The sequence below is a fragment of the Glycine soja genome, chromosome 5 (genome assembly GCF_004193775.1).
Source record: "Glycine soja cultivar W05 chromosome 5, ASM419377v2, whole genome shotgun sequence".
NCBI classification, from domain to species: Eukaryota; Viridiplantae; Streptophyta; class Magnoliopsida; order Fabales; family Fabaceae; genus Glycine; species Glycine soja.
The window spans coordinates 39,899,930-39,919,807 of record NC_041006.1 but is presented as its reverse complement, the minus strand read 5'-3'; the positions used below and the strand labels follow the sequence as shown (position 1 = coordinate 39,919,807).

Here is a 19,878-nt window from a genome sequence, read left to right as displayed (position 1 = left end):
AGAGAAAATATTACAGGTCGAATCTCTCTAATTGATATTCTTGATAAAAAAACTAACAAACTAATTATTGTCAATAAAAAAATAATATCCTATGATTTATTGAGGAAATTTTGGAGACGAAGTTACAAATTATATATTCAGATTATAGAATAACCATGCAAATGCTAGGTAAAAATTAACCTTTTTTGGCAATGTGCTTGACATACTATTTAAAAGGGTAAAAATAAGTGTGATATTATAAGTATTTTTTTATACTATTTTTCATTTAAAATTAAATTTTCACTTTAATGACTTAATCAACATTCAATACAACCATTTTTTATATCAAATATTGAAGTGAAAAACAAAGTTTAATAATAAAAAAAATGGGCCATTTTTTTAAACTTAAAAAAGTGATTTTAGAAAAAATATTTTTTAAACAAGAAAATGAGATTTACTTCTTAAAAAAGTAAAAAGTTATTTTTTAAAAGTAAAAATAGTTTAAACAAATACATAAAAAATTACTTATTTTATTAAAAAAACATTTTTTCCAAAAAAATAAACGAGCTCAATATACTACCAAAATAATTATGATACTCAATCTATATTTTTTCTTCTTAAAATGAGAATGATTATCTATTGCACGGGGGTATTCATGAACATGTGCAAAAATAGTAAAAATATCCCTAATTTATATCAATATCGTAGTATGCTGTTCCACTAAAAAATTTCTCCATCAATGTCATGATCCAACCGGGAATTTGAAATTACTAAATTAGTATTAGTATGTATGACACAGAACAGAAAAATAGAAAATTGTGGATACAATGAAAAGGCAGCAACGTGTGTGCATCAGAACCACCAATCCATACGAAAAGTGCAGAGTCCAAACAGTAGCTAGCAGAAAACGACAGAAGCAAAAACTAGTGGCCATCATGCATGCATGCACTGCACCAATGCCATGACATGAACAACTACTACATCTTTTTCTGCTTCTACACACCACTCACTCACTGTTGTTGTCTCTCTTTCTTCCATTCCATGACATGATCACCACTTGCAGAACTTCTTCAACCACCAACCTTGGAGGAGCTCAACCTCTTTCTCTGCGCTTCCTATCCAAGCCAGCTCCTCCGTTTCTATCTCTGAGCCTCTTCTTCCCCTCCCACTCTACTAACAATGGCATTGCGGTTTCCTCAACTCAGTGCAAACCCAGAATCCGGTGTGACAAAGAAGTAGGTAATGGTAATAGTAATGGGGTAGAAGAAGAAGCAAAAGATGAAGAGGGTGAGCGTGAGGTGCAGTGTGAGGTTCAAGTGGTTTCTTGGAGGGAAAGGAGAGTTAAGGCCGAAATTTCTGTCAATGCTGACATTGAATCCGTTTGGAACGCTCTCACTGATTATGAGCATCTCGCTGATTTCATTCCAAATCTTGTGTGGAGGTAAGGTAAACTATAATTAATGTCAAGAAATTTTATTTTCTATAGTAAAATGTGTAACACTGTAACCTGTAAAAAATCAATAAGAAATAATAGCAGACATTTTTAAGATGACAGTATAAACATTTTTATTTAGTATATGTGCTATTTACTTGTATATTAAGAATTTAATTTCTATACACTATCATGTATATACACCAATTGACTAATCAGAAATCATGGCAGACATGAGAATGAAAAGTGACAGTAAGAGATTGGACAAACCTTAAATAGAGTATTATAAGATGTTTTTCCTCTAGTCAATAATGGCGTTTCATCGCAGTAATAGATGCCTTTTTCTGGACAACCTTAGTACACTTTTATATTATAAATAAAATATATCATTTACTATTGATTTCTGATTTCTGAACATAAAAAAAATGGTTAAAAAAGATACGGTAATAAAAGTTAATTACTATAATTAAAAAGAAGACTTAGAGACAGACTAGATTCGTCTCTAACATATTAGAATTTTAAAATTCAGGACATTGATATACAGAGACTGATTAGAGACGCCAAAGGATAGAGGCGGATAATTCTGTCTCTAATTTTGGTCTCTAATGTTACAAAATTTTTCATCTCTGCCTGATTCATTTTGACTGTTTCAGAGTTGGTCTCTAAATTCCGTCGGCATATCAAACTTTTCTGGTAGTGACTAAAATTAGCTGTAATTATCGAGATGAAATGTCAATTTTATTTTTGAAAACAATACAAATGATATTTATAGTATTTTTTCATGTAGTTTTTGTATGAGCCCATGATTATGAGCATTGTTTGTTTGTCTTTCTTTTTTTGTAGTGGGAAAATTCCTTGCCCATATCCTGGACGGATATGGTTAGAGCAAAGAGGATTTCAAAGGTCAATGTATTGGCACATAGAAGCTCGTGTTGTGTTGGATCTTCAAGAATTCATCAATTCTGTAAGCATCTCATTCATAAACACTTGCTATTATATTTTTATTCTTCTGTGATTCAGTTACTTCATGTCAGCATCGAACTAGATATAAACCTTTTAAATTCTTAACAAGAGAAAAAGTTGAGAGTTCATTGTTAGGATTCAAAATGTTGAAACAAATAAAGTTACTGCACTACTAATCTGTCTACTGCATACGAAGGCAAGAAAATATGACGAATCATCTCTCCATCACAACTCATTCACTTCAAATACTCAAATTCAATGTTTGTAGGTCAATGTACATAAAATGAAATGCTATTATTTATTTGTTATGATTCTTTTCATTTGTGTGGGTATACAAATTCAATAATAAATAACTTGTATAAGACAGCTAGAAGGAATCAAAGTGTTCATTTTAGTGTCTAAATGTCTATGCATCCTTGGCAGGCACCCAAAGCCAATTGCATTACAGCCATTACTTGGTTGATGGAAAACTTTCTCAAGAATTGTACGTTCTCATACTCAAATACACGTTGTTTTTAATGCTTCAGGCATGGGATCGAGAACTTCACTTTTCCATGGTTGATGGAGACTTTAAGAAGTTTGAGGGCAAATGGTCTGTCAAATCTGGAACAAGGTAGGACCTATACCCCTGATAGCCAATACTTGCTAAGCAGCCTTGCATAATATAGAGACTATATTTTGATTTTACTTCTGGACTCATTGGACATCTTAAGGTTGCTTCAATTCAAACCGCTGTATTTATCTTTAGTACATCACTTGTGATACAAGGAAGTTCTTATATGATTCAGTTGAATAGCTTCATATCAATGTATTTTGAACTTAAACTCCTGACTATATTCTACTTTTGTATAGGCCACAATGCAATTGTATGAAAGAAAATGAAGTTATACACATTTGCCGTTGACCTCGAAAATTTATAGTTTATTCTTCAACTCTGTTTCTTGCAGATCTTCATCGACTAATTTATCTTATGAAGTTAATGTTATACCAAGATTCAACTTCCCAGCTATTTTCTTAGAAAGGATTATCAGATCAGATCTCCCTGTGAACCTCCGAGCCTTGGCATATAGAGTTGAGAGGAATATTTCTGGAAATCAGAAACTTTCCCTGCCAGAAAATCACTTGGATAAAACTTCTAGTGATATTTATGAGTCATCTGCCCAAAAGATAAATAGTGCTTTGTGTGAAAACAGAGAATATTTAGTCAGCTCAATTCCTGGTACCTTGCCCATGCCTTCCAGTGAGGTGAACATCAATAATTGGGGTGCATTTGGAAAAACTTGCAGACTTGACAGGCCTTGTGTGGTGGATGAAATTCATCTCCGTAGATTTGATGGACTTTTGGTAACTTATCTGCACAAAATAGTTATGTGTTGGCCTTAATTCTGAGAACGAGCTAAATTTGTGATAAAAGTTACCTATAAAATTGTTTTCATGTGAAGGAAAATGGAGGTGTTCATCGCTGCGTTTTTGCAACCATAACAGTTAAGGCTTCTGTTCGTGATGTATGGAATGTAATGTCTTCATATGAGACTCTTCCTGAGTAAGTAGTGTGTGCTTCTTCTTTACACAAAATATATTGAAAAACATAATATAAAAGATTCCTCCAGATGTTATATCATTTTTCGTAACCTGAAAAACAATAATTTCTTGCAGGATAGTTCCAAATTTAGCAATCAGTAAGATTTTATCACGAGATAACAATAAAGTTCGCATTCTCCAGGTATGGAGTTATGTCAATAATGAGAATACCCTGTTTATTGTTTGCTGGTCACTCTATTATGTACCAACCATTATTTTACCTTCACCTTCCGCTGTCAGCAAAATACAGAAGTATCTCCTTAGCAGTGACTAATGCAAGCATGAACTTGTGAATGAGATACAATTTTATCCATAAATTATGTGATTGATGTAACTTCCCAGTTTAATCAATATGCAGGAAGGGTGTAAGGGCCTGCTTTATATGGTGCTTCATGCTCGTGTTGTGCTAGACTTGTGTGAATATCTAGAACAGGAGATCAGCTTTGAACAGGTTGAAGGGGATTTTGACTCGTTCCATGGAAAATGGACTTTTGAGCAACTAGGAAATCATCACACACTGCTAAAATACTCCGTGGAGTCAAAAATGCGCAAAGACACTTTCCTTTCTGAAGCTATCATGGAAGAGGTGTTTGCCAATTAGATACAATCTTGGAGAAAATTGATCACTTGTTTGTCAATTCAAACAATACACACACACATATACTGAGTATTTGAATGCCAGAACTGAAATGTTATTTCTTTTGACAATATTATTTCAGGTCATATATGAAGATCTCCCATCAAATTTGTGTGCAATAAGAGACTATATTGAGAATAGGACAGCATCAAATATGTTCGAAGCATGTAAGCAGAATACAGATTTGGGGCAACAAACTGTTCCATCTGGCTTTGAAGATGATGACAGCTATTGTTCAGCAGAAGACTTGTTTGATTGCAATGCTCAAAGCTCATCTCAACAACGACCAAGAGTTCCAGGTTTACAAAGGGATATTGAAGTACTAAAATCTGAACTCCTGAAATTCATTGCAGAACATGGACAAGAAGGATTTATGCCAATGAGGAAGCAACTTCGTTTGCACGGAAGAGTGGATATTGAGAAGGCTATAAATCGCATGGGTGGATTCAGAAAGATTGCAACTATAATGAACCTCTCTCTGGCTTACAAACACCGCAAACCAAAGGGTTACTGGGACAATCTTGAAAATTTGCATTATGAGGTGAGCGTGCAAAAGTTCCAATCTAGTTACCACTTATTCTCTTAACCAGAATGACAATCTAAAAAGTTAAATAACAATGACATGATGAAGGATAAATGTTAAGCATCTATGCATAACATTGTTTACATCTTCATGCAGATAAGTAGATTTCAAAGGAGCTGGGGAATGGACCCTTCATTTATGCCTAGCAGAAGGTCATTTGAACGTGCAGGTTGGTTAAGATATTCCCCTCAATTTTGATTTTGTTGTTTACAGCAACAAACCATAGGTTTGCTTACTTTCAAGTCTAGCAAAGAAAGATGGATGAAAGTTGTAACATCACAACTGATGGCTGTAACTTTATCCCACTCCCAATTTGAAGTTAGTACATGATGGAATTTTCCCACAGGGCGCTTTGATATAGCACGGGCATTGGAAAAGTGGGGTGGACTTCGTCAGGTTTCTCGCCTTCTGTCCCTCAAGGTGAGGCGGCAACGAAGCAGACAAGACAACCTTGCCAAGGATAAGAAAGTTGATGATGATGTAGCATCACCTGATGTAGATAGTGAGATCAAGACACCATCTAGACCCACTGTTTCTCAAGATCCACAAAATTGGCTTACCGAACTAAAACAGTTGGACATAAATTGGGTTGAGTAAAAAGAGTATAATGAATTGGACATATGTATATATATTGGTTTAAATATAATTTTATGCTTATTGTAACACACGATTCTTGATTTCTTTTTCATGTCCTTGTGTCTGAATTGACTTGAGGGAAGATACTTGTCAATGGTAACATCCACTGGGGGACTAAAATTTTTAGTGGCATAGAATGAATGAAATCTTTCTTGTTTTGTTCCTTCATTAAAATCTTATAGACAAAGTTCTACAGCAAGAGTAAATGTATTCTGCTGCAATGTCGTAATTACCAGCATATTAAGTTAATATACCATGATGCCCAATTCAAAGTGATTATAGGAGAGACTAATCAATTCAAGGCCTTTAGAGAAAATAACGGGAAATGAAGATTATTTGCATAAATTAATCAAAAGGTGAAGATTTGAAAGTTCATTACTGCTGCACTTTGAGGAGTCTATCCGTTGAGATTGTTCCAAGTTCAAAATTGTAAATAACTAGGAGATTGTACAATACACAATAAAGCTAAACAGAGTACACAAGAGTTGTATGATCAACTAAGCACAAAACAGAATAAAAAAAACTGTGGAGAAAATATCCTCATAATGATCAAAAAGTAGAATACATTAATTCACATTCAAACAAACAAGAAACTGATGAATCTTTCTATCCCTTTCAGAATTAGAACACCAGAGTTGAAGAGATGCACTCTAACCTTTGACTTGGTTCCTCACAGAAGGAAGGTAACAAAGAGGTTAGTTTGATATCATAGATTCTGGAATCATCAGAGATGCCATCCCAGGATTGAGAGGGCGAAGTGTAAGCATAGCCAAGATGGTTCCCACAGCTGCGGCAAAGGAGCTTGGTTCTTTGGCGCTTGGAGTTGAAAAAGGGTATCCAAGAAGGCCAGTGAAGTTGTTGGATCTGAGTGAACCTGCTCTCATCCACAGAGAAGAAGGAGATGATGCCTCTCTTTATGGACTTCGAGTCAATCAGAGAACAAGTGTTGCGGTTGCTGGAGTTCAAGTTCAGCTCATAACCACACGAACTACAGCTGCATAATACATGACATGCAATGGAAACAAGTTTAGTTTGCATTTGAAAGCTCAAAATGAACACTAGTCGCCAAATATTTATCCGTCGGTAATTAAAATATACCTTGAATTCATAATCCGTAGGTAAATATCCATAGGTTTTGTTATCAATAAATATTTGTTTATTAGTTTTGTTAAAAATGTTAGCTGGGGGACCAACCTTCCCCACTTCCTTCTCTTTTTCTCAATCACTGGATCAACCTTATATCTCTTTCCATATCCATAGGTAAAGTTAAAATATTACCAACTACGACCAATTTGAATCCATGGGTAAATATCCTTGGCAATTAGCCTTTTTCATATAGTGACGGAACACACATCTACAAGACTACAACTATGAATGATATATAGAGTGTTAGAGATAGAGATCATTGTTTGTGTGAGCTAGTTCGAGAGAGAGTGAAGGAGCGAGTTTTATAATAACGGAAGAAGAGCTTCGGAGACAGGTGGCATGGTCCCATTATCAGCTTGCATTGTATCTAACGCTAACAATAGAAGGCAACAAAATATAATCATTTCAATAATTAAATTAGTATACATTTTTGGGCTGTGGGCACTTTTTTGCCCAAAGATGTGCCTTTACAATTTCATGTAGGGGTTGCTATTTGCACCGCCTGAAAAAATTTTAATATTTTCTTTTATAAAAATACCTTTCACAAAAACCAATTTCTGCTCACAAAATACACAATAAAAAATAGCTTGAATTAAAAGTATTTTCATCAAATAAATTGCAAAATAGGACAGTGTGAATAGCAATATCTTTGGTGTATTTAAAAATACCTCAGTGAAGTTTTAATTTGCTCCCAGAATTATTTAAAATGTATGATTTAAATACAAAAAAGTATGCTGCAATAAACATTTTTGAAAGATAAAGGCTAACAACACTTTCTTTAACATTCCTTTTTTAAAATTCTCTTTAGGATTGACTATAATTTATTGAAAATTATTAATTTTTGTTGATCTCATTTCTAAATCAGGATAGAGTCATTGAGACATGTGACCCACCAAAGGTGATAATTTTCAATAAATTTCATCTAATCATATAGAGAATTTCTTTTTTTATAAAAAGTGTCAGAATGTTGCTAGCATTCCTTTTTAAAAATAATTCATGGACTATCTCGAAATACTAGACATAAATTTCAGCATTGAATAAATTTCCTATGGAGCATAACAGAGTAACGAAAAATTAGAAACAAAATGTCAAAAACATTTTGTGTGACAGGGTAAAAATGAATGTAAACAAGGGAAAAAAACCATCAGTAGTCCACAACCAGGTGCAAACATCGTGGTGGGACCAGGGAAGGTGGCAGCAAAATTTGCAGACATTATATGGTGATGGAACGTGGAAGTTCATTGCAAGTTTTATCTGAATTTTCGTGACATAAGTGCAAGTAACCCAGTAGAAGCAACAACGAAGAACCTTAACATTTTCTTTTTTTATTCGTAGAAATGAAAGATAATATGAAAAACTTTATAATAATTCATATCCTACCCAATCAACTAAACTAGAACCCTTTAACATATATTATGCCGAGACATTATCTATACATTTTAAAACCCTTGACATATATATAGGCCGAGACATATATGTTCCCACTACGAAGGACGAGGGATTACTGATTGCAATTACATCAGAGACAAAAATATACGTGGCTATCTTAACTAATCACCTTGGCTTGACAATGGAGGAAAAAAATAACCTCAACAAAAAGACTCAATTTTAAGAAGCACCTCATGTCATTCGCCTATTTCATTATCCAAGATTTTCTTAATTGCAATGAGCCTTTAAAAGGCAATAGTGCTCTTGAACTCATACAGAGCGATTATTGCTTTTTTTGTCTCACCAAACTGGCAACACATCACTGTTTGGAGCGCTTTAAGTAAACCAGCATGCCAATGCTTGTTATAACAATTGCACTTGCAAAAATACTAGAGCGCATAGACAAAGCACTAGTTTTCTGTCTAGTGGCTGTACAAGATTTTGGAGTTGTTGCTTTCGTTGAACTCCCAAAATCCAAATGCAACTTCAAAGCCTGAAATACGAAGTGCTTTATATTAGACTGTATGGAGCAAATTGAAATGTTATGAAAAAGCTAGTAGAAGCAAATATCTTCACCTTCATTCCTGCAGATGTAGCATAGCTGACGGCAGAAACAAGATCACTATCAGTTGCAAGAACAATTTTATCACCTTCATCATCCTCATACTAAAAAGGAGGAAAAAGTCAACATGATAATAAAGACATACAATATTCTCTCAAAAGGCAAAATAAATTGAAGTAGAATGAAACACACCAAAATCATAGGGCGTTCCACATCATTCACATCAAGTCTCTGCATGATTGTAGAAACTAGCTCATCTATATGTTCAGTACCTAAAAAAAACAGCAACACAATACTTGTAAGTTCTTATAAGAATCAAAGGGGGTAGGGAAGACCGGAAGATGATAACAATTACGTGGCCCAGGGTCAGATATCAATACACACTATGTTTGTGGCTAAGACAAGAAGAAAAAAAGGATTCCTAAATCTTCATAATGCTTTACCAAAGACAAGCCACTCACCACAGTTGAATCGATGCACACGGCCACTGAGATCTTTAAATTTGAAGGCAAATGAATTTCCAAAACCTACAGATTGATATGCAGACTTCGATGTATCAGCCCCATCTGATGTCATTAGCCCAGAAATTTCACTGCAATAGAACATCAATACATCATACAGGCCGATCAAGGATCAGAACAAAACAAAGCTTGTGTTTAAATGTCTGCACAACCAGATTACCTATGAGTATCAGAATCTTCCGGTGGTTCTAGATTAAAAGCTGAGTCCCAAAATTTTTGCATAATTGTATTTGCCACATCATTAACAGCTCCAGAGCTACTCTCAACCTACAAAGCACATTTTAGTAATCAGAAATTGGTATCCGTACAACACTATCATCTGTTGATACAAAGTACATGATCCTTACTAGACAAGATAATAGACTGCATTGTTATTGTGCACGCCCCACCAGTTATAAAAGCATTACAATTGTGAAGCGAGGAGGGAGTGTAAGCAGGACAACAGAACTAATCCACTAAATCTACAAGTCTACCCAGGTACAACATTCCGCTTATTTAGAGAAATAACAATCAAATTTATCAAATATGTATGGAAATCTACCAAACAGATGGAAAATATTAATACTACTATCACAAAATCTAAAAGGCAATATTCCTTTGACTAAATTGAATATGCACTGAGACAGCACAGTTGGCTGTAGACATGGACATTGACAGTTTCCATTTAGGAAAAGAAGAAATAGAAACAGAGAAACAACCTAAGATATTTCAGAGATTCTTAGATATCCCCAGGGGGTAGTGAATGATTGTAAAATCCCTTTCAAGTTCAGAAAAAGTTATGATGAGTAAATTCCAGGGACTGAAATGATGCTTGATCCTTTCATAATACACAGCTATTACCTAAACACATACAAGCCCATATATATGAACACCTCACGGCAAAATAATCAGATCCCTCCACATTCCCATCTTCAAGACTATAATGAAATAGCTTCCTTTATATATATCTGAATTCTGAAACATGAAATTTACCATGGAGATTGCAGCATGAGTTATCTGCAAAACATCCATGCAAGCCACTACATACCCATCTGCATAAACAATAAAAGTCAGCACTCAGTAGTCAGTACAAAAAGATAAGACTTAGGAGACTGCCTGCAAAATTGGAAAAATAAATGTCACCTTTGTCTACCACAGGAAGATGTAAGAATTTCCCATCATGCATCATATGCAGAGAATCCAGTATCGTTGTATCTACTGATGCACAATCTGGGTTTGGAGTCATTACCTACGTGAGAAAGGGAAGAATCAAGTAGAAAATCAACTCAGTTCTGAATACTTAGCAAAAAATCAGAACCAAACAAAAGAAAGGACCTCTCACAATGACCCTCTTTCCACTCATGTCACTTCCAAAAAACAAATATTAAAAAGAAATAACAACCTTTTCCACGAGAGTCAACTCAGGAGAAAGATTTTGAGCCACAACACGCATTAGTATGTCCTTTGAACTGCATGAGTATAGAAAACATTAAGCATCTTACAATGATTAAGGTGCAAATTAGGAAGGATGGGATGAGTAACAGAGGATTGGGGCGGATGGGAAAATCAGCATGGGACAGCATTGTTACCTCCTGTCCATGTGGCAGATTGGAAGAGAAACCAGGAAGGGGATTGTTAGAAGGTAGGGGAAGTGAAAAAAATAATGAAGGAGGGCTAGAGTGAGGTAGGCATGAACTGAGTAAGGCTTTGGGAAGGGACGCTAGCAGACCCTTGAAGTTTTGTTATCCCTATTTTCAGTTATAAAATGTCAGGCTCCTACCAAAGAATAATACTTTATACCCCAGACCTTGAGAGTTCTTCGCTAAAAAAACATGCAATTGGGTATATTATTCCATACCCTCAACTTCCAAAAGAAGGGATTAAAGTCTCTGAAAAAGATCTTACGTGAGTATACCCTGAATCTTGGTTCCCGACAAGGACACAATAACAGCTGAATTAACACGCAAGTCCCGCATCTTCCTTGCTGCTACATAGACAGGATCCGCAGGTGATGCAATAGCAACCCTAGAAACATAAAGCTAGAGAACTTTGTAAAACAATTATATCTGATTATACAAGCTTCTTGCAGCAATACATACAAATAAAAGAAAATATAATGTGGAAATTACTTTGTATTTTCACCCATTAGAGTTGACAGGGAAGGCTTGAACATGCGTTCCCTCAATGCTTCTATCAAAGCACTAGCTGATAAAAATGGTAGCAATTGAAACAGAAAATTAGCATCATTACAAAATGAAGAAGAAATATGGCCATTTCAAACACTTAAATATTGATAAAGCTAGACTATAAGAAACTAACAATTTACAGAAGCACGACTGACAAAAGAGACCTCAAAATACATGGCAACCACTTATATCAGTTTTGAAGAAACATAAACAATATATTTTAAAAGACACATTAAATGCCTAAACAGAATTTTTAATGCACTTCTATTAACAGTATTTGGTTTGCTGCTAGTCTACTTAGAAAACCTTAGAAGTTAACCTCTGAAGTAGGTCATCCAACTATAGTTTACTAAGAACACATTGCCCGGATTATTACATTTCAAGAAAAGAAGTCCTCAAGGTAAGGTTTGGGGTGTTGACAAATATGAGGACTGTCTAGCAAAACTATTTCCAGTTTAGGGAATGTTTAGCCACACAGGTGATCAATTAAGCAAATAGAAGGTTCATGCACTGACCATTCATTTGGTAATTCTCTTCACCCTATGTTTTTGCTATTAACTATCAAATCCTTTGTGTCTAATTTTAGCCGCAAGATAAATAAAGTCAACAATTTTGTTGACTGAAACAGTCATTTCAGCTAATTAGCATGCCAAATGATAAAAAAGAACATAAAACTTCCGAACTAAAAAATGGCAGGTATACTATAAACATTAAAGAGACATATGCATGGAAGTGGATGTAAAGATAATTGTTAACCAACCAGATACATTGCTACCACGGTGGCGTTCCACCCCTTCAACTGCAGCAGCAATGGCACTGCCCTGCTCAGCAGCCTTCTCCATCCTAGTTATGGCATCATAAAGACATCTGGTAATATCCAGTATGGCAATGACTTCACCATTTTCCACAACAGGGAGGTGCCTGAATTTACCTATCAGTTAAAAAGAATAAACCATATCTCATTTAATGCATTATTTTATAGACTGTCTCAATTAGTACAAAATGTAAACAGACAGAATCTAATAGAAAAATATGTTTGTCTCTTGTATCAACCAGATAAAGATACAGAAATAGCAATGGGGAAAAAATGGAACTCTAAAACAAAGAAGAAACATAATATGGCCCTCATTGTTTCAAGTCACAAACCCTTTAACCATGCATCATTCTTGTTCAATAGCATAGTAAAGTAATTGCAATATAAATGCAAACAACTCATTTATTAGTGCAAGGAAATAGAAATCTTGTGTAGTTCATATCCTAGGGCGAATACTGCAGTGCCTTATCCTATCAGAAATCCGATGAACTTAATGAAGCATGAGCACCAATATCCAAAAATACATACATCAAGTACATCCCTGCTCCAATGTAACCAGACCTCTTCTTGCATACAAGACAACCATGGTAAAAGTGTTCCACAAAATGTATTAAATTAATGACATTAACAGTAGGAATGAAGCTAACCTTGGACCATCTTCTGAAGAGCTTCTAAGGCTAGCGTATCAGATGTCACAAATATAGGACTCCGAGTCATTACTTTTGACACCATTGTCTGCTCGGGCCGTAAACCCTCCGCTATAACTCTAGTAGCAATGTCCTGAACACAAGACACACAAGCTTGTAAAATTTCACACACACACACACACGCACACACATACAACACACACCTTGTCAGTCATGATTCCAGAGAGCAAAACATTTGAATCAGTCAACAAAACAGCATCCACACGCCGAGCGGCCATTCTACGGCACGCTTCAGAAACCGTCGTCACCTCAGATATAGTGAGGGCTTTCGACAACCGAAGCTTCTTAACTGTCCTTTCTCCCCCATCAAACCTAAATAATTCAATTAATAAACACAATTAAACCAAAACACTGATACAACAACCCACCTACACATCCATTAAAAAAAAAAACTTTAATTCAAATAACCAACAGAACTTTTCCAATTGACCGCATCTTTCTAATTAGATGCAAGGGGGGATAACATATCCGCCAATTAAAACAGTTAACTAAGCTAACACAAACTAAATCCCTTACACTACATATAGAAACTAATGTATCTAAATTAAATAAAACGGTTTAGTTGGATTTGTACGGATCCGTTTTTATCGTTGAAAAGAGAAAAGCAGAAACCAGAGGGAACCGAAAAGGAAAGAAAAGATGAAATGATAGAGAGAAGAAGAAGGTACTCTTGAGGTGGCGGAGAAGAAGCCTTGCTGGGAGGTTCGCTAAGGCTTCCGTTTTCGAGCTTCTTGGACAAGGAGGGAGGGCGTTTGTGTGGAACACTGTTCCTTCTCGTTATGTGACCACTCATTTTCGGAGACAGAGGTTATGTTAGTTAGGGTTCTTCCTCTGTCACCGCCACCCCTGTTTTCTGTCTCTGCAACCTTCAGTTAAAGTTATAAATATTTTCCTTCTTTTTTTGTTGCTCAGTCAGAGGTTCAAATTTCGCACCATTTATTTTAGAGAAGAAAGAAATGTAAAGAAGTGAATAAAGGAACATGATTTCGATTTTGTTTTTACTGTAAAAATAGAACAAAGTTTGGTTTGGAGTTGTGGTTTGTATGTGCCCACTTGTTAGGGACATGAAACCCCCCCAATTTGGATGTATTTTCCTTTCTTTCTTTCTTTTTAGGAAAAAGGGTCTTTTCTTGGATATGTCTTTTTCCGTTAACTTGAAGGTATGGTAGTTAATAATTTTTAAAGGACAAACTTTAGTGAAATTTCATTGATAATTGTAATATGTATTAGTTTTTAATGTACCAATTATTAAGTTGAAAATTTAATTTTAATTGAAAAATCATAACATAATAGGATGTTTTTCAAGAAATAATTTTAGATCATTCTACTTCATCCTCCTAAAAATCGTCCTCCTATTAATATAAGGATTTATAGGAGAATAAGTACCAAGAAAATATACCAAAATAAATTTATGATTGTATTTAAGACAAACAACATAGATATATTAGATAATTTAACTATCTATTAATAGATTTTATCAAAAAATAAATTCCTCAGAAGTTAAAATTTAAAAATTTAATTTAAATACACGGTAAAGTTTTTTATAGTGGCGTTCAATCATATATTATTATATATGAAAAAAATATTTTTTATAATAACTATTTAAAAAAATATTTCTAAAGTAGTTTCTAATTAGTTTTTATAATTCAATTTCTTATTAGTTGATAATATAAAAAAAAAAACACTAAGGTCATGTTGTTCAATAAGTATTTCAACTAATTTTAAATTTTTTTATTAGTTGAAATTTTCTTAAAAATATTTCATAAATAAATTTTTTAGTAACTTTTAATACTTTTTGAAATATTATGTTATATTTTTTAAAATGTTAATTTTCAATTTTTTATATGTTTTCATTATTATTCTCAATATATATATATATATATATATATATATATATATATATATATATATATATTTTAATTATCCTTTTTAAATAAATTAATATTTTATATTTTATATTTTCAACTACAGTTGATTTTACTGAATATTTATAATTTTAACAAATTAATTTTTTAGTTTTTAACTAATTTTAGTTTTTTTTATTAACTTTTCATCTAATTAAGATAGCCTAATAATACAACTTAATCATGTTGAATTTCGAAATAAAATATCAATTTGATTGAAAGTTACAGTATATCAGATTTATTAATATACTCCTCCTCGACTCTAGGAATTGGTACGTTGTTCTTAGTTAACTAAACAGTAAACACACACTAAATCAAAAACGTTTAAATTTAATTGTTAACGACCTTCCATGTTTGTACCCCTTAAACTTAAAGAGTAGACTTCCTTTTATAGATGCATTTAGTTTTCTAGCATATGATATCTGTCAGACGATTAAACAAAGCCACACAAAGCGGCTAATATTTTTTTGTACTTCACATTGTCACCATGTCAATTGAATATGGGAAATAATTATGTTCTTGTATGTAGGGTTAAGTATATATGTTTTTAAAAGTTGTGTCTCATTTCCCTTGTCAAGTGATGATTATGTTATTTTAGATGAAGAAAATTCTTTCTTCTAAGAGCAGAAATAAAATGATGTTTTGTGTGTAGGGCATACGTATCGGTGCCCAACCTGAATTTTTTTTTATTTTGAAGTTCCTACATATTTTTGTTTAGATTAGATATGTGGGAATTATTTATTCGTGTAAGAGCAATATTTTGTTTTAGGTCCACCAGCTATAAAAAAAAATGTTTTAGGTTTGACTTCGGGGCTAGGTGGAGGTTTTGAATGTCTCCACAAGTTTTTTTTAAGATAAAATTTTACTTGTATTTTTTTTAATTGAAAATTTATAAAATATGGAAGTATTTCATTTTTGTATTCAAATAGAAAAATAATAATTCATGAGGCATTCTATCAATTCAGATCAGTAATGGGAATTAGGAAATGGTGGTACAATGTTAAAACTGATGTAAATTTTCACCCAAACACAACCAAGTACATCCATAATTTTATTTTATATTTTTTGTGTGTTTGATACATAACTAATAAAATTTTAATCATAACGTTGAAAATATATATATTATGAAACAAAATCGGCATTATTTTCTTCCACTTCTACAGAACAAACATGAAGATGGCAAATGAAAGGAATGGATATGGACAATGTTTCTTTCGTATTTATCCTTGTTTCCATTAATCTAGAGACATTTATATGGCTAACAGGTATATTCAAAGATATTTGTGGCCGATAAAAAAAAATCATAAATATTTGTGAAAATTTAAAATTACAAATTTATAACATTAGCATCATACAATTATTAAAAGAAATAGTATCCCATTTTTCAAAATGATAAAATTAAAAATATAATACATCTATATAGAAAATTAATAGAAAATAATTTTTACATAATTATAGGTAACTACAGGATGAGGAGTATTGTGATTTCAACCCCACTCGTGAATATCCATATTCTGCTCTATCACGAATAATTTAATTATACAGATATTTACAAGACATTCTCCATTTAAGATAAAAAAAAAAAATGAACAAGAAGATTTCTCAAAATATATTAGTAGCACAAGTAAGCATACATGACCAATCTTATACGGGAGGCATACCTATGACAAAAACAAAACGACCTAAAGAATTTAATGATATACCTATAAGCTAGACCTAAGGCTACATGTATTATGCGAATAATTGAGATTCACCTAATGCATACCCATAGCACAGAATAAAACTTTTGGTCAAATCTAAACCCGAAAATGAGGCACGCGGCGATATACAGAGCAACCTAAATAAATTATATAAGAGACAGACAAGAGAGCATCAACCCATGCATGCATCTACAATTGAATTGAGACAACGAGATCAAGTTTTTGTTTTTAGAAATTGAGCAATTTTCTTTATACATTATCAAAATCACATATTTAGAATGTGAAATTTGGGTTGGGGGATTTGAAAATTTTCATGATTTTGGAATTATTCATTATCATCAATCATCATTGCTCTTACATAATTTTTAAAGCAAAATAATTGTCTTATATTTGCTCTACGGGAACAAATGGAAGAACTTCGAGACAGACTTTCCTTGCGTGGAAGAAAGCCAGGATGTGACAGGGAAGGAAACATCTATCTTCACTCACCACGTCATATCATGTGGATTTTAATTTTTAAAAGAAAAACTAGTATGTAGAATGCCCGGTAAAACAATATTTTATAATTATTTTAATTGACATGTAATATTAAATTTTTTAAGAAAAATATATCTTACTATCTTTTATTAATATATAAAATTATGAAAAAGTATTTATTTTAATACTTATTATAATAAAAGAACATAAATTTAATAATATTAGTGAAATTAACTACTATGCTTTTTTAAAAAGAATGATCATGTTATTTTTAAGTTGGAGTGATATTTGTATATTTAATATGGATTTTAAAAAGAATGATCGAAAAGAATTAATATGTTAAAAGAATGATAATGTTACACTTATGTCTTAAATTAAAAGATGGATTTAATAAAATAAAAATTGAAGATTTACAAAAGACTTTATAGTTTTATTGTATTTTTTGTCTAGAAATAAATGAAGATTTTACTATTTCTTTTATTATTGTTTTCGTTATTATTATTATCGTTATTATTAAGATCCAGATGATCATGGTTGTCATCAAGCAAAAGAAAAGCCAGCCATGTGACACAAAATACATTATATTATCTATTATTAGATTTGAAAAAAATATGCAAGGATTGAAAATAATACTAAAGACTTACAACCTGTTTGATTTTGCACCAGGGAATATGAACGCAGATCCAACTAAAGAAAGTTATTAGCTTTTGCATCAATTCCATGAATTGAAAGCAAATACTTAAAAATATGTGGGGACATGCATCCAAGCACAAACTTAATGATGGTAACTATTAAACTAAATTTAGAATAAATTACATTAAGACTCCCTTAAATTTCGTAAAATTACATAAACACTCAATATATTGCATTATCTACTGGACACTATTATTTTAAATTATACACCAGCACTTCCTTATATATGCATTACCACCCCCTCTCTCCCCCCTTAGTTATTTAACAATATAGACCGATATAAAAACATTATAGTTATACACCAGCACTTCCTTATATATGCATTACCAGCACGTAAAATAATTATTTTAATTTAATATATAATTAATATAAAAACATTATTGTTATTATCAATAATATTTCCACTTATTATTTAATAAATTGGACGGCGCAATATTGGATTAACGTAATATAATTATTCTAAGAAATATCAACATAAATTTAAACAGCAACATTAATGGAATTTAAAAAAATGATTGGACAACATAACCCGAAAGTCAAACAAGTTAGGCCTGCTGATTACTGCCTTGGTCTTGCGATTCGATAAAAGAAGTCATTCGTAATTGGACCTTTTTTTTAGGAAGTAACTAGCAATATACCATTTTAATATATTTTTATTATTAATTACAATTTATTGCAGATATAGATTATGAATGGAACTTAAATAAAAAATAAAACCTACAAAATTTTGTTATTTATAATGATTTTTTACGAATATAAAAAATGTGACAAAAATATATCATAAAGTATATTATGAATATTTGTTTTAGGATAAAAAAAAGTCTAATGAAGCACACAAACAACATTATAAAGAAATACATAGTTTAAATTATAAAAACAAACACGTAATTTAAATAAATGAGTTATAGCCTTTGGAGGTTAGCTATTATCTACGTTTAATTTATATGTGCGCTTTTCAATATTAATAAATATAATATAATATGATAATAAGATTAATTTTGAGTGTGCGCGTGTGTGTTAACTTCTCATTAGTTTAATAAATGATATGATCTTAACAAAATGTCATGAAGTAAGTCAATAATAAAGGTGTCATTAAAAATTATATTTGTATTATTTTAGGGTCGTTAAATATAACTTTTAAACAATTATTCATCATATCATTTAATTGATAGAAATTTATTTAAGTTTAACCAGTAATTTTTTGTGATTTTGAATTATTTAAATGTTTGCATATAGTTTCATTGTATTCTCTAAAGAAAATTTTATTATTAATAATAGTCTTATTTGATTTAAATAAGATTATTTTTAATTTAACATAAAGTAGTTAAATTTTCTCACAAACATTAATTATCAGTTAACAGATAATTCGTATCAATACCATAATATAAAAAAATGTCAATATAAATACATTTGGTCTATTCAACTTAATTTAAAAAATAATACATTTTAATATATTTAAAGTACAAATAAGTTATTTTACCTAAAAACAGGTAGCACTCCCCCCTAAAAAAAAATAGCATTCCACATGTACAATTATATATTCTATTTAATAAATCTCGCCTATAATTAAGGTTGAGAAATAAATAAATACCGGAATTCTTAGCTCATTTCTGTGAAGCTCAATTCCAATAGAATAGACAGGAATACGATTTCTGCACCATTTAACAAGGCTCTTCATCTGCATTCAGCAACCCAATGCAAACAGGAACACAAAAATAACTATTACACAACATCATCAAAATTGAGGTACCATTCACATAGTTGGTAAATTAGAATTCATTAGACCAAAATCAAAAGACTCTTATCTAATTTATAATATAAAATTTAATTAATCTTCGAAAGAATGTGTTTAGTAGAGATGAATAAAAAGAGAAAAATTTAAAGAATAAAAAGAGATGAAAAAAAATGAAAGAAAGATGAAATTTAACAACATTCATAGTATTATCACAC

General features: G+C 32.1%; 3 protein-coding genes across 5 annotated transcripts; 1 reads left to right on the top strand and 2 right to left on the bottom strand.

The window, feature by feature from the left end:
• Positions 1-969: 969 nt before the first annotated feature.
• Positions 970-5,845, top strand: LOC114413262. 3 transcript variants are annotated; one of them, XM_028377549.1, is made up of 10 exons: positions 970-1,420; positions 2,255-2,375; positions 2,902-2,987; positions 3,322-3,718; positions 3,817-3,917; positions 4,031-4,097; positions 4,314-4,541; positions 4,675-5,133; positions 5,272-5,344; positions 5,522-5,845. In XM_028377549.1, exons 1-10 carry the CDS (start codon positions 1,026-1,028, stop codon positions 5,770-5,772), a joined length of 2,178 nt encoding a protein of 725 aa, XP_028233350.1. In that variant the 5' UTR covers positions 970-1,025; the 3' UTR covers positions 5,773-5,845. The 3 variants fall into 3 exon arrangements, with proteins under 3 accessions (XP_028233350.1, XP_028233351.1, XP_028233352.1); XM_028377550.1 differs by having other exon boundaries at positions 1,003-1,425; positions 2,798-2,987; XM_028377551.1 differs by having other exon boundaries at positions 1,283-1,420; positions 2,798-2,987.
• Positions 5,846-5,873: 28 nt separating this feature from the next.
• On the bottom strand, positions 5,874-6,989 carry LOC114413263 (uncharacterized protein At4g08330, chloroplastic-like). Its single transcript, XM_028377552.1, has 2 exons — positions 6,910-6,989; positions 5,874-6,805 (listed from the first exon to the last, which is right to left on the bottom strand). The coding sequence occupies exons 1-2, from the start codon at positions 6,939-6,941 to the stop codon at positions 6,433-6,435; spliced, it is 405 nt and encodes a 134-aa protein (XP_028233353.1). The 5' UTR covers positions 6,942-6,989; the 3' UTR covers positions 5,874-6,432.
• Positions 6,990-8,258: 1,269 nt separating this feature from the next.
• On the bottom strand, positions 8,259-14,120 carry LOC114413261 (CBS domain-containing protein CBSCBSPB3-like). Its single transcript, XM_028377548.1, has 14 exons — positions 13,823-14,120; positions 13,298-13,466; positions 13,095-13,227; positions 12,394-12,564; positions 11,577-11,652; positions 11,353-11,472; positions 10,850-10,916; positions 10,591-10,696; positions 10,441-10,499; positions 9,629-9,735; positions 9,409-9,539; positions 9,140-9,219; positions 8,962-9,051; positions 8,259-8,878 (listed from the first exon to the last, which is right to left on the bottom strand). Exons 1-14 carry the CDS (start codon positions 13,945-13,947, stop codon positions 8,705-8,707), a joined length of 1,608 nt encoding a protein of 535 aa, XP_028233349.1. The 5' UTR covers positions 13,948-14,120; the 3' UTR covers positions 8,259-8,704.
• Positions 14,121-19,878: the final 5,758 nt, after the last annotated feature.